This window comes from Mus caroli, chromosome 12, assembly GCF_900094665.2.
Source record: "Mus caroli chromosome 12, CAROLI_EIJ_v1.1, whole genome shotgun sequence".
NCBI classification, from domain to species: domain Eukaryota; kingdom Metazoa; phylum Chordata; class Mammalia; order Rodentia; family Muridae; genus Mus; species Mus caroli.
The window spans coordinates 67,067,208-67,080,434 of NC_034581.1; the positions used below are offsets into that span (position 1 = coordinate 67,067,208).

Genomic DNA, 13,227 nt, shown 5'->3' on the forward strand with positions numbered 1-13,227 from the left:
AAATGTTGTCTCCTCTTTATGTGTTTTCTGTGGTTGTATCTCTCCACACATAGTTTTTAAAAATAGTTATTATGCTAAAAATTGCATTATCTGAAGTATAAGGTTTTATTCACATGCAGCCCACCATTGGTGGTAACTTCACTTTGACTTTAATAAGCACACTCAACATTTCATGGCCTGTGTCTTCAATGTGTTTGTTTTCTGTGAAGAGACGGCCATGCTTGCTGTTTCTAACTGTCGCTCATTCAATAGACACTAGCTGAATTTGCACCAAGGTCAAAGCTGCCTACTTGGCTTTTATAAAGCCTGAGCTACCTGGATGTCTACTTTGACCATTTAAACCAACTAAAATGAATATCTGAGGCTTTGCCTTAATCGTGTTTTATTTTTAATTTTCTCTTTGGTACATTGATTTCCACAGTTAGAACGGGAACTGGCTGAACTCAAGATCTCTAGCAAGGGGCAGAGCGATACAGCGCCGGAGGGTGAGAAAGCCCGGAATAGTGAGGTTGTCACACAGGAATCGGTTCTGCAGCAGAAGATACTGACCAAGCTGAGCGCTCTGGATGACAGAATCACATTCTGGAACAAGAAACTACATGAGTATGTTTGCCCAACTATCTGGTCATTCCGGTTGATAACGGCATCAAATAAAATAACCATGTTGGAGGCCGAGAGTTGAGCTCAATTCCTTTGATAAATGGGAGAAAGCAGAACCTGAACCGTGTTGGCACACCCAGGTCCTAGGGCCCCCACCCACTCAGAGCTGGGCTCTGGCTGAAGCCATTTTCAGTTAAGCACAGTGGGCTTCCTCTGCTCAGCATGGCATCACATCTTAGCTTCTGGCTGCAAACTAAAAGCAATTGAGTGCTCCTTAGTTCAGAAATGCAGCACGTGGACCAGACCAGCAAGGCACACTACAGTCCTTGCTTGTTGGGGACACTGGGTAAATGGGTTACTAGGGCCCTTGTAATGATCTTAACAACAGGATTGTAATGTCCATGCCAGGTGACCTTCCCACTCGCTAGCTCTTTAGACGGAAATACTATTAGTACTGGTGTGGTGCTGAGAATACGTGGGTGTAAGAAGACAAAACGACCTGTCTAGGATTTGGCATCCATGCTCTTAGATCCGGAAGTCTCCGCTTTTCATACTTTGCATGAGGGTAACAAAATCATAGCTTTTCACTGCTAGAAACAGAATATCTTGTTCTGGGTCTAACTGCTAACACTCACGTTACCCCGCCACTGAAAGCAAGAGGTAACTGATTCTCAAATCCATGCTACGTGCATGTTCTACGGCACATGAATGAACAGCTGTGTGTGAATGCTGTGAGTCTCACATGTGATGAACCCCTGCATGTGTGTTTTGTCCCTGGTAGGATTGAAGCGATTTATCGGACTGAAGTAAAACAGAAGAAGAAGAGTCACGGCTTACTGACCCCGTTTCTGCTAACTGAGCTGGAGACTGTGGGCAACATCCATTTTGAAGAAGGCACTCAGGCTGATGACTGGTAAACCTGAGCTTTGAGTAGGGCTCCAAAAGTAGTTGTATATTTGATCCTGAGCCAGGTGATCAACTTGCAAAGTGTCTCATTTTCAAAATAGTTTTTATCAAAATATCCATCTGTTGAAAATTTGCTGTCATGCATTTTCCACCTGTACCTTTGTCTCATTGCCTTATCGTCATGAGCCAAGCCCTGGACACCTCAACGGGGTCACTCAACACCCATTCTTTTTCTTAGCCAGTCAGCATAAAAAGTATATGGGAAGTTTGTAAATATTTTAAGAAAAAAGTTTATGTCCCACTGCTGTCCTCGAGATGTTTATACAGTTGCTGGGCAGATAGCTAGCCCTGGATTCTGAACACTGACTGACAACCAGAACAGAGCAGAAAGCAACTGCATAACTGGCCACAGCAGGTTGCCACCGTGGAGGCCTCCTGGCCATCCTGCAGGCCTGTAGTCAAAGGGGAAGCCGTGTGGGAGCTAAGCCGTCAGTGGGAACAAGGCCATTGGGTGGTGGGAGAAGGGGCACAAAGCCAGACTTCAGGCTGCCGGGTTCCCTGTATCACAGCCAGTGGGAAATGATCTGGACAAGCTGAGAATGAAATTTGGTTCATTCCAACTTTGTTAGCTAGACCTGTTCTAACTCCTGAGACTGACACCAGGTGGTTTACTGTAAGCATCTTTAAACAGAACCGTTTGTTACTGTTTCCTTGTGTAATATAAGCTCAGATCCACAAGGAGGCACAATTACATCAACCTACTCCAAAGTGCATGTCATTTCTTGCAAGAAAGTGGGTTCTGAAGAGAGACTGCATGTATTAGACTAAGGGCCTAGGGAAGGAGCTGCCAAGATCTGGGTCATACATATGACGTAGAGGTCATTTGGGCTATCTGTCACCTCCTGCACTGATAAAGCCTTTGGTGGTAAGTCAGGTGCCCTAAGCTAGGAGTTCAGCTAGTGGGCTCAGAAATCACCCGTCAGGGAGCTTTCCTCTGTGACTGTAGCCCTCACACCTATGTTACATAAATGGTCACAGGGTAAATGAATCTCATAAAGAATCATTTGCTTCCTTGTCAACTGGTCTCTCTTTCGGTCTTAATCTCCATTCTGTGCAATTTTAAGACAAAATTGTAATTTTATTAGAACAGCCAGATGAGGGCAGCAGAGAGCAGACCAGCCATTGAAAGGACCCATGATCTAGAGTTTCTCAAAGCTGCCACATCCTCCTCTGGTTCTCAGATCACTTTTCTCCCTGGAAGATCTCTGAGGCTTCAAGAAGGTGCCCTCTGCACTCCTTACCCAAGGCTTCTCTGCTAAGTCTTTATTCTTTAGCATTTGTCATATTTATGGCTTTACATATTATTGAATATCTACCCCCTTTGGAATATAAGCCTTAGGAGAGAGGGTGGACACCACCCTTCTCACTAAGTGCCCTAACTTAGGAAGTTCTTGGGATAGAGTCAGAGACAATGATAATTCCAAAGAGGACAGGGCCAGTGCTGATGATGACCCAGGGTATGATTCAGCATGCATTTGAGATGTGGTACAGGCGTGCTAGCGGGTGAAGAGGAGTGGAGACAGCCACTCCTGCCTTTTTAACTACAGGTTGGAGCCAGGTGCTGAGTAATTAGCTTTGAAAGTCCCTTTACATATTTACTCGAGTGTTTTAGAAACCAGTGGATATTCAAACTGGGTACTACAGCTACATTTGGGCAGAGATGATTATCTGTGTATGAATACATACATGCATATATATACATACATACATGCATATATATATATACATACATACATGCGTACATACATATATCATGCATGGGTACAAAAATACATACATACATACATATGTACATGATAGATAAAATCACCTAGGGACAGTGGAAATAAGAGAGCTATAATTCTGGTTCTCGGTGAAAAGCAAGCTTTCCAAGTCTATTGGAGACTGGGGAATAGTTCAGTGACAAAGGACTTCTCTGATTGCAGAAGGTCCTTGGTTCAATCCTTAACAGCATGAAAAAAAAAGAACTAAAATAAATGAAAATTTAAAAAGAAATCATTTCAAGGAATCAGGGAGAAAAAAAAAACAGAAAAGAAAAGATGAAGTCATAGCCTGAAGGAAAGTGGCCAGGAATATGTGGTCACACTGAAGCTAATCAAATATTCTTAAGAAAGAAGGACTGTTCAATCAACATCATTTTTAGGTAGAAGAACTAGATAATAGATAATAAAAAGAACATTTTACTGTGTTTCAAATTTTAGCATCTTCTGTTGATCAAATATGCCCAGTGGAACAAAAATACAGCTACTGTGATCTGATGAAGTATGTTTAGCAAAAAATATCACAAACTAGGATCTTCAAGGTTTATTTCATACCCTTCAGCATGTTGAAGGCAATCCACTGTTCTGCTTTTTGTGTGTGTCCTGTCTCCCCACGTAGGTTTAACTCCTGCTATGAACTAATCCTGTCACGTTTCTGCACCTGGGACTTCAGAGCGTACGGCATCACGGGAGTGAAGGTGAAGCGGGTCATTAAAGTCAACAACCGTATTCTGAGGCTGAAGTTTGAAGAGAAATTCCAAAAGTGTTTGGATCTTGAAGACATACGAGATTCGGAGTAAGAATCAGTTCTGTTACAAGTAACTGTAAAAAGCTGCCTTTGTTTCATTTTGAGTGGGGAGAGAGAGAATATGAATATTCCTGTTTTCAAAGTTCACCATATAAAAGATGCACCCTGCTAGTAAATGTTTCCTGGTCCTGCATCTCCCATGGCCGAGATGACTTCATGATTTGTCTAGAGTGAGCCTCTTTCTGAGCGTGGGGTAGGGGCCCTGGAGGTCTTAATGACACTGGGAACAGGAAACTCTCACCATGGTGCACAGTTAACTTCCTAAGGGTTAAGCTTTTGTGACATTACCCCTCACCCACTTTCTGCCGCTTTTCTTCCTGAGGAGCTACCGGAAGATGCTGGAGTGCCTTTTCTATGTCTTTGATCCTGAAGTGACTGTAAAGAAGAAGCATCTACTACAAATACTTGAAAGGGGATTCAAAGACAGCGACACAAGCAAGGTAGCTCACGCTCCCACCCAGAATCCAGCGTGCCTCCCCGTCCCCGCACCCCTGGTTACCACAGACTTCTGTTCCTGGTTCCCAGGAAGCTTGGGGGCATGGCAGCCGACAGACAGATTCTTAGGCATGAAAAGGACAGCCCAGGCAGCCCTCCACGGCTCTGTCTGCCTGCCTTGACTTGATTCTTCTTGGAGTCTTTTATTGGTGACTTTGAAAGTTCCTTCTTTAATTGGCTTCAAACTCAACACGAACCTCCAGCACTCCTATAAAGTCGGAGTTGAAAGCACCCCATCCCCGCGCTTTGGCTGTGCTTTCTAGCGGCCGTCCAGCTTCCTATTTCCGTTTTCTGCCACCGTTTCTTTCCTCTCTGCTTCTCCGTCCTCACTGCTAATTTTGTGTCGTTGCTGGGACCCTGAGCTCCAACACATCTAGCCCACTTTCCTGCCGCCTCCTGACGTAGATCAGTGCTGGAGAGTACTGCTTCCCAGGCCGCGTCACCCGGTGACCCACATAAATGAGAACACTGCTGTGTTCGAACCTGATGCTGCTCTACCCCAATCACTTCCCCTCGGCCTGCTTGCTTTCTCTGTGTATCGCCCATAACTTTGAACTCCTGACCCTTCCACTTCGACTTCCCACCAACAGTGGAGGAGTGTACCTCTTTCTCCACATCCTCGCCAGCATCTGCTGTCACCTGAGTTTTTGATCTTTGCCATTCTGACTAGTGTGAAGTGGAATCTCAAGGTTGTTTTGATTTGCATTTCCCTGATGACTAAGGTTATTAAACATTTCTTTAGGTGCTTCTTGGCCATTCGAGTTTCCTCAGTTGAGAATTCTTTGTTTAGCTCTGTCCCCCATTTTTAATAGGGTTATTGGTTCTCTGGAGTCTAACTTCTTGAGTTCTTTGTATATATTGGATATTAGCCCTCTATTGGATGTAGGATTGGTAAAGATCTTTTCCCAGACTCTGACTTACCATTGTGTCCTGATGACAGTGTCCTTTACCTTTTCAATTTTATGAGGTCCCATTTGTCTATAGTTGATCTTAGAGCATAAGCCATTTGTGTTCTGTTCAGGAAATCTTCCTTTGTCGACATATTCAAGGCTCTTTCCCACTTTGTCTTCTACTAGATTCAGTGTATCTGGTTGAATGTGGAGGTCCTTGACCCACTTGGACTTGAGCTTTGTACAAGAAGATAAGGATGGATCAATTTGCATCCTTCTACATGCTGACTGCCACTTGAGCCAGCCCCATTTGTTGACTATGCTCTTTTTTTCCACTAGATGGTTTTGACTTCTTTGTCAAAGATCAGGTGACCATAGGTGTATGGGTTTAATTCTGGGTCTTCAATTCTATTCTACTGATCTACCTGCCTGTCTGTGTGCCAATACCATGTAGTTTCCATCACTATTGCTCTGTAGTAGAGCTTGAGGTCAGGGATGGTGATTTCCCCCGAAGTTCTCTTGTTGTTGAGAATAGTTTTTATTATCCTGAGTTTGTTGTTGTTGTTGTGGTTGTTGTTCCAAATGAATTTAAGAATTTCCCTTTCTATCTCTGTGAAGAATTGAAGGGCATCTTATTCTTGAACTGCCTCTATGCTGCGGGGTTAAGAGCAAGGGTGGACAACCCTGGCTAATCTTCCAAAGTATTAAGCGTTGACTTCTGTAAATAGCAAGCACTTGAGAATCATTATTACAAAACCCTTGTGTTGAAATGTAGCCATTTGTAAGCCTTTCTCTACTGTGCTTAAGGGCAAAGACTACATTTACAGACTAGGTTCTCAACAAAAATTAGGTGAATGAGTAGACAGTGGCCAGAACCACTATCTATGTCTATGCCTTAGTGTATTTTCTCATCTTAAAATAGTTTTTCTTTACACTTCTATTTGGATTCCCTCCTATCTTAGAGCCTGAGCCAGCATCCCATTACCACCTTCTGCTCATTTCAGTTAAGGACGATATCTTTTTTGACGCAGCTTGAGATGTCTTATGGTTTTAATTATTGTTCATAGTTCTGACCTCACTCTGTCCCCCAAGTGTGGTGCACAGAGACTGTAACTAAGCAAGCAGCCTTGACCACTGCAGGGTGGAAAGGTCATTTGCTGAAGTGTGGACTTGGTATTCACAGGAACCAATTTTCCTTTCCTAAGAAGAATTTTTTGGGGTAACTTTGGGTTTCGATTAGGAAATAATTTCCTAATTGAATTTCAGAAAAGACATAATTCTAAATAATATGGCTGTTAATCAAAAACTAGTGATCAATTTAAAACTCTGAGGCTGTGACAAGGACAAAAAGATCCATCTGAGCTCAGATTGTGACATTGCCCATTTCTCCCCCCATCCTTAGAACATCTCATAATCTCTCATAGCTCTAGGCTCCTTACGAGGAACAGTGATTCTGTCTGCTCTTTGTATAACACTCATGCAGTTTGGAAGAAGTGAAGTTAGTCATAACAAAACTAAGATGTCTGTGCACAATTGGAAATGTTTTGTTCCTGGAAAACAATGTTGACTGCATAGCATACACCCAAAATGAGTGGGATCCCCTTCTGACGTGACACCTCGCCCCAACAGGGCCTTCCTTTGGAGTTAGCAAGAGTCCCCCAGCCCTTGTTGAAAGCTGTTGAAGCCGGCACCGCACTGATGTCTGTTATGGCTTTGGCTGATTTTCCCTGCGGAGCAAATTTTGTTCCTTATCACTTTTGTATAGACACATTTGCATGTGACTTTTGAATATTTAAATAATTTTGCATAATGAAGCTGCACCTGGAGATTATCTCTTTGCAGATTACATTGGCCAACACAGAAACGTAAAATAATAAGCTATCTGCTTCTGAGTAGAAATGCTATTTTACATGAAAAAAAAAAAAAAGCCCTAAGATGTTTTTTTCTCCTTTGCAGCCCTCTCTCAAAAAGGAAGCTGTCACTCTTGTGAACAGCCTCAGTATGTGTGAGTGTCCCCGGATAGAGTTCCTCCAGCAGAAATACAAGGAGGAGAAGAAAGGCCCCTCAGAGAGTGAACTCTACAGACACGGTAACAGACAGTGCTTCTGAAGTTGTGAGGCCCTCAGCTCCTCCATCTCTTCTGGATCGTTTTCCTTCTTGGTTTTATCAATCCAAGAGACACTGTCTGAATTGTTGTGTGACATACTCACCAATAGAGTGGCACGCCTCTGCCGGTTCAGCTGCACTGTCAGCTGGACTCTGTATTTCTTGTCTACCAACCCTAGGAAGAAGAGAACCGATGTTGTTCCGATAGTTCACCCAACTCTCACATGTGTTTCAGAGTCTGCTTCTGTCTTTATGTTGCATCATAAGACTAAACTCAGAAGTACACTCGTGTATTTCTTTACACACACTAGCTTCATGAGAAAGAGAAAAGAATTGGCTTGTATGTGAAATAATCAATAGAACAGTCAGGAAGATTGGCTGTATTTGTTTTGAGTCACCACAATCTAAGGTGATGAGAAAACCTGGCCGGAGTGGGAAAGCGTGTGGATTAGACATTGGTCTGTAGAAGGCAAACTGTGTGGTAATTTATTCAGTTAGTAAATACCATTTTTGCAACTTAAATAGATGGCAGTCCAAGAACCAACCTCACAGGCTGGGAGAAAAGGCCAGCTCCTGTGCCTTCTCTTGCCTCCCCTCCTACTCTTCATTCTTTGGAATGTACTCATTAACAATGTGCTAAGTAAATGCTTATTGTGTCTTTGGCACTGTCTGGTTTTGCATAAACCAGTTTCCCTAACATAGTGCCTACAAATATCAATAATCACAAAATTAAATATAAAGTTATAGTTACTGTAATAAGTATAAATATGAATGAAGTATCGATGCATACAATAAAGAGAACAGCCAATCAGGCTAGGGATTGAGGGCACTTATTCTATGATCTCTCAGTCACCAAATTAACTGAACATCAGGTAGGCAGAACTTTGGTTTGTCCTCAGCCAGGAACACCTGCTGCAGTAGGAGGTGCAGCATGGTGGCAGAGTGCCTGGCAGGCCTGGTGCCTCCGGATAGCAGCACTCAAACACTTACTAGCATGCCAGGATCCAGGCCACAGTTCTGCTGGGATGGTTCATGGCAAGCCGTCAACTGTGCATGGCTTCATGTAGTGAAATATCAGAAACACGATCTGGTTGCTAAATCAAGGCCTCTTTACTTGAAAATAACTGATACTTTTCAGATAATTCTTTTCCATCCCAGTTATTAGAAAAACCTCATATTTTCCATCTACTTAACCCTTCTAATATGCATTTCTAAAACAGGCTAGCCCGACTCACATTTTATATCTTGCATAGAGTGAAAATAAAGGATCAGGCCTGGAGAGATGGCTTAAGTGTGTAAGAGCACTCACTGGCTGCTCTTGCAGAGGACCAGAGACAGTTCCAGCACCCACACTGGGTGGTCCATAACTACCTTGTAACTCCAGTTTCAGGGGATCCAAGAAACTCTTTTAAACTCCACAGGCAATGCTTTCATGTGCATAAACCCATGCGTATAAGGATCCTGCTTCTGGCTCTTAAGCACTGGGATTATAAGTGTGAGCCCAGCACTTAAAGTGTATTCACTACAATCACGATGTCCTTGTTAGGACCAGTTTACCAGTTTATTAATTTAACAGATATGTCCTAACTCCTACTTTGTTGTATGCTGTACATTGTCCAGTGTCAAGATAACCATGGTCTCTGCCATTACAGAGCATTAAGATTAATAAACATTACATTGGAAATTTATTAAGGTCATATTTATTAAAATTATATCTTTTTTCATATTTAGGCACCATCCTCCTTGCGAAGGTTTTTCTTGGCCAGAGTATTCAGGCTCGTGACCAGGAGCCCATCAATAAAGCCAACTACCCCATGGTTAACTCGGTGTTTGTTCCTCAGAGACATGTGCTAAGTATGTCTGCCAAAAAGAAAGACGGGCTACTTCATCACTCTCAGTACAAACCATTCCTACCTAACACAACAGTCTATAACTTATAGCATGGTCTAATCTGAACCTAACAAGGCCTATAAACTTTTCTCTGAAAACCTACTTCTGGATATTAACAATTTTCTGTTATTCATATTAATAATATGTGCTGAAATTTATTTCAATAATTTATTTGTGGTAGGTATGTGTGTATGTGTGTGTATACTCACCTATACATTAAACTCTCAGTATCTGGGCAATTAGTTCTAGAGTACATACATACACACACACACACACACACACACAGAGTGGGAGGGGGACAGACACGAGTATAGATAAAAAACTTCTTGCATTCTTAAGTCCTTTATGTCAAATGGCATGATGTCTGCATGCCACCTACACAGCCTTCCTGGGTACATGACACAATCTCCATAATACCTAAAACAGTATAAATGAAATGCTGCAAACCATGGCTACCCTTAGTGTTCCAGGAATACTGACAAATGTACAGCTCACTACAAACACTTTTCTAAATCCAAATACCTCTGCCCTGCAGTTTTTGAATCAGGGGTTGCAGAAGTCATGGGGATGGGGGATTTCATGTGTGAGTGTGTGCAAACGATTTGTTTTCAAAGGATTAAAAATGAACCCCTAATAAAGATCTTCAGAGTGCTGAGTTTATCAAACTTCCACAGCCATTTAGTCCTTGGTAAAATGAAGATTTAAGAGGAGAAGGATAAGCTAAGCATCAGTCCTGCTCCATGGGGAAAGGGCTGGAATGGAAGACTTTATAACAGCCTCAATTTGGTAATTGTGGGGAATTGTTGAGAAGGATTTGTTGTCACTTCTTCATCTACACTGGAGTTCAAACATTTACTGTATTTTGAGTGTTTGTCTTGCCAGACTTTGCTTTTTAACTCTAGATTCTATCACAGGACAAAGAACTTGCGATTGTGGCTATCGGCAGTACAAATGGTTTGTCTTCGACCATGACCTCGTTTTGCCAGAGTACATCGTTGAATTTGAGTACACTACAGTGGTATGCATTTTCTTTTTTTTACAATTTTTAAAAATATGAATTCCTTAGCCTGGAGTAGAATAATGTGAAATCCAGGATTGTTAAGCAGAGTTTGTATTATGTATGCTTATCAATTCTTTGTGTGCATGTGTGTGTACACACAATGGCTGTTCTGTGAAGGACTGAATTTTCAAACTTTGTCATCATGACATCTGCATGTTTTTATTACGTGAGCACATTATAGGTTTCTTCTATAGCTGTAGTCTCACTGGGAAACATCTGATACCTATGGATGCTTATAGAATAAGCCTATGAAGCCACCTCCCCTTAGCCTCCTGCCCCTTCCGGTTACCAATGAACCCCCTAACAGTTATGCGGGTTTGCTTTCAGTCCTTTTCTATTGACACACACACACACACACACACACACACAGTCTTAGCTAGGAGAAGCCAGCTCTATGTATTGCTTTTCATAATACATTGTGAACATATCTCATTTCATTGCACATAGATGTATAATTTTTTTTCTTTCTGAGGCTGTATACTATTCAGAAAAACCAATTTAGGTTCTCCTGTGCTGATAGCATTTATAGGTTGTATGTAGTTTTAACTATTGAAATCATGTTTGAACGTTATTATACATGTGTCTTTATGTGGCTGTAGATGCTCCTATGCAAGAGAGAGCTACAGAGAACACCTGTGTGTCCACAGATGCACACAGTTTAAGTTTCAGCTCTGCCCCTTACCCTTCACAGAGCTTTGGCCATTTTACACATTTCCAGCAGAGTGGGACATGGGGTTTTTGTTGTTAGTTAGTTAGCTTGTTTGTTTTGTTTTGTTTTGTTTTGTTTTGTTTTGTTTTGTTTTGTTTTGTTTCGTTTCGTTTCGTTTCGTTTCGTTTCGTTTTGTTTGCATCCTTGCCTGTATGGTACACTATCAAACTTTTTCTGTTCTCTTAAGCAAAAAAAGCAGAATATTCCAAATATCCCTAAAACTCTTCACAGCATTACAAATCACCTGTTGGATTCAGGGGTAACTTCTTTTTCTTAAAAAAAAAAAAAATTTATTCATTTTATATGAGTACACTGTAGCTGTCTTCAGAAACACACACCAGAAGAGGGCATCAGATCCCATTAGATGGTTGTTAGTCATCATGTGGTTGCTGGGAATTGAACTCAGGACCTTTGGAAGAGCAGGCAGTACTCTTAACCACTGAGCCACCTCTCCAGCCCTCATGGGTAACTTCTACAAGATGGTTATTTTCATGCTGATTTTTTAAATTATATATTGTGAATATTAGTACTTTATTTTGTATTGCAAATTTTCTGTTGTCTTTTTATTTTAATTGTAACAAAAGTTGCCATTTAATGTGTGATTTATAAACTTTGTCTTTCTCAATCTTTCCCAGTGTGGACTCTGAATTTTATATCTTTTTTTCAAAAGTCTTATAATAAATATTTTGGGGTTTTTTTTCTCAGTGCTTATTTAGCTTATGTTAAAACTTTTGACTTTTTAAATATATGTAGAAATTAGTTTACATTATATGAATTAATTCATTTGTTTCTTAAATATGAATGGATACTACCTAATCATTGTGTTTTGAAGTACTATCTTACTCATTAAGTTATTTTAACATTTAAAAAAAATCTATGTACAAATAAATCCCTGTTCTGCTCCATTGATTGACTTAACTTGAGAATCTATTTTGTTTTGGTTAAATACAACCTTGATAATGTGTTTTAATATATGAGAGGATAAATTCTCTTGCTCCACCTTTTAAAAACTTTTTTTAAAATTCTTGAACATTTTTATTCCTAAAAAAATATTATAATCAGCTCATCAGTTTCTAGTAGGAACACTTTTTTAAAAAAAATTCTTGAATATTTTTTCTCAAACTCTAAAATCAGTTTACCAGTTCTGTTTTTCAAATTCCTACTAAGATGTGATTGAAATCGTATGGAATCTGAAGCTTCATTTGGAATGGATTAGCGCTGTGTGTGTGTGTGTGTGTGTGTGTGTGTGTGTGTGTGTGTGATATGTGTGTTTAGTTTATGCACGTGAATGTGTGTACATGTGTAGGCTAACACAGGACATCGTCGGGTGTCTTCTTCTCGTCCATCTTATTGCTCTGAGACAGTATCTCTCACTGAACCAGAAACACACTTGCCACTAGGCTAGGCTGGCTAGCTTGAGCTCCTGGGACACCCCTGCCCAGCCTCCCAGTGCTGGGTTTGCTGGCACAGGAAGCCATGCTCAGCTTTGCACACGGGTGCTAGGGACTCTACCTCAGGTTCTTGTGCTTATGCAGCAAGTGCTCTTACCAATGAACTATTTCTCTACCCCTGACTGAAATATTTTGAATCATTTGTCTTCTTGTCTAGAAACATGATGGCCCATTTCATTCATTTGAATATGTGTCTAGACTCTACCATGCATAGGTCTTTAATACTTTGTATTAAATATAATTCTAGGCATATTTTTTTAACTGTTCTCATGAGCTTCTTCCTGCAAGTACACAGAAACTCAGACAAATAGTAAGCAGACGTTCATTTAGCTTCCGTGACAGAGCAGCCTAGAGGAGGGAGGCCTGGACAGTTTACTGACGCCAGCCAGACATCATGCTTGCTGTTTGCCACTTCATGAGTGATGGTGCTTCTGGGAAGCTTGCTTCTCTTAGTTCCTTTGATAGTTTCTTCTTTTTCAGTTCTCTGTTGAG

At 41.2% G+C, this 13,227-nt stretch overlaps 1 protein-coding gene across 7 annotated transcripts in view; it reads left to right on the plus strand.

Moving 5' to 3' along the window:
- Positions 1–13,227, plus strand: part of Lrrc9 (leucine rich repeat containing 9) — an 81,511-nt gene that overhangs the window by 26,485 nt on the left and 41,799 nt on the right. For 5 of the 7 annotated variants that reach the window (XM_021179300.1, XM_021179302.1, XM_021179303.1 and 2 more), the window contains exons 9-15: positions 422–603; positions 1,382–1,513; positions 3,946–4,122; positions 4,460–4,574; positions 7,476–7,608; positions 9,357–9,479; positions 10,430–10,533. In XM_021179300.1, coding sequence (XP_021034959.1) covers positions 422–603; positions 1,382–1,513; positions 3,946–4,122; positions 4,460–4,574; positions 7,476–7,608; positions 9,357–9,479; positions 10,430–10,533 — 966 coding nt within the window. Of the gene's footprint in view, positions 1–421; positions 604–1,381; positions 1,514–3,945; positions 4,123–4,456; positions 4,575–7,475; positions 7,609–9,356; positions 9,480–10,429; positions 10,534–13,227 lie in introns of all 7 variants that reach the window. The other 2 variants (XM_021179305.1, XM_021179304.2) reach the window with 1 other exon arrangement.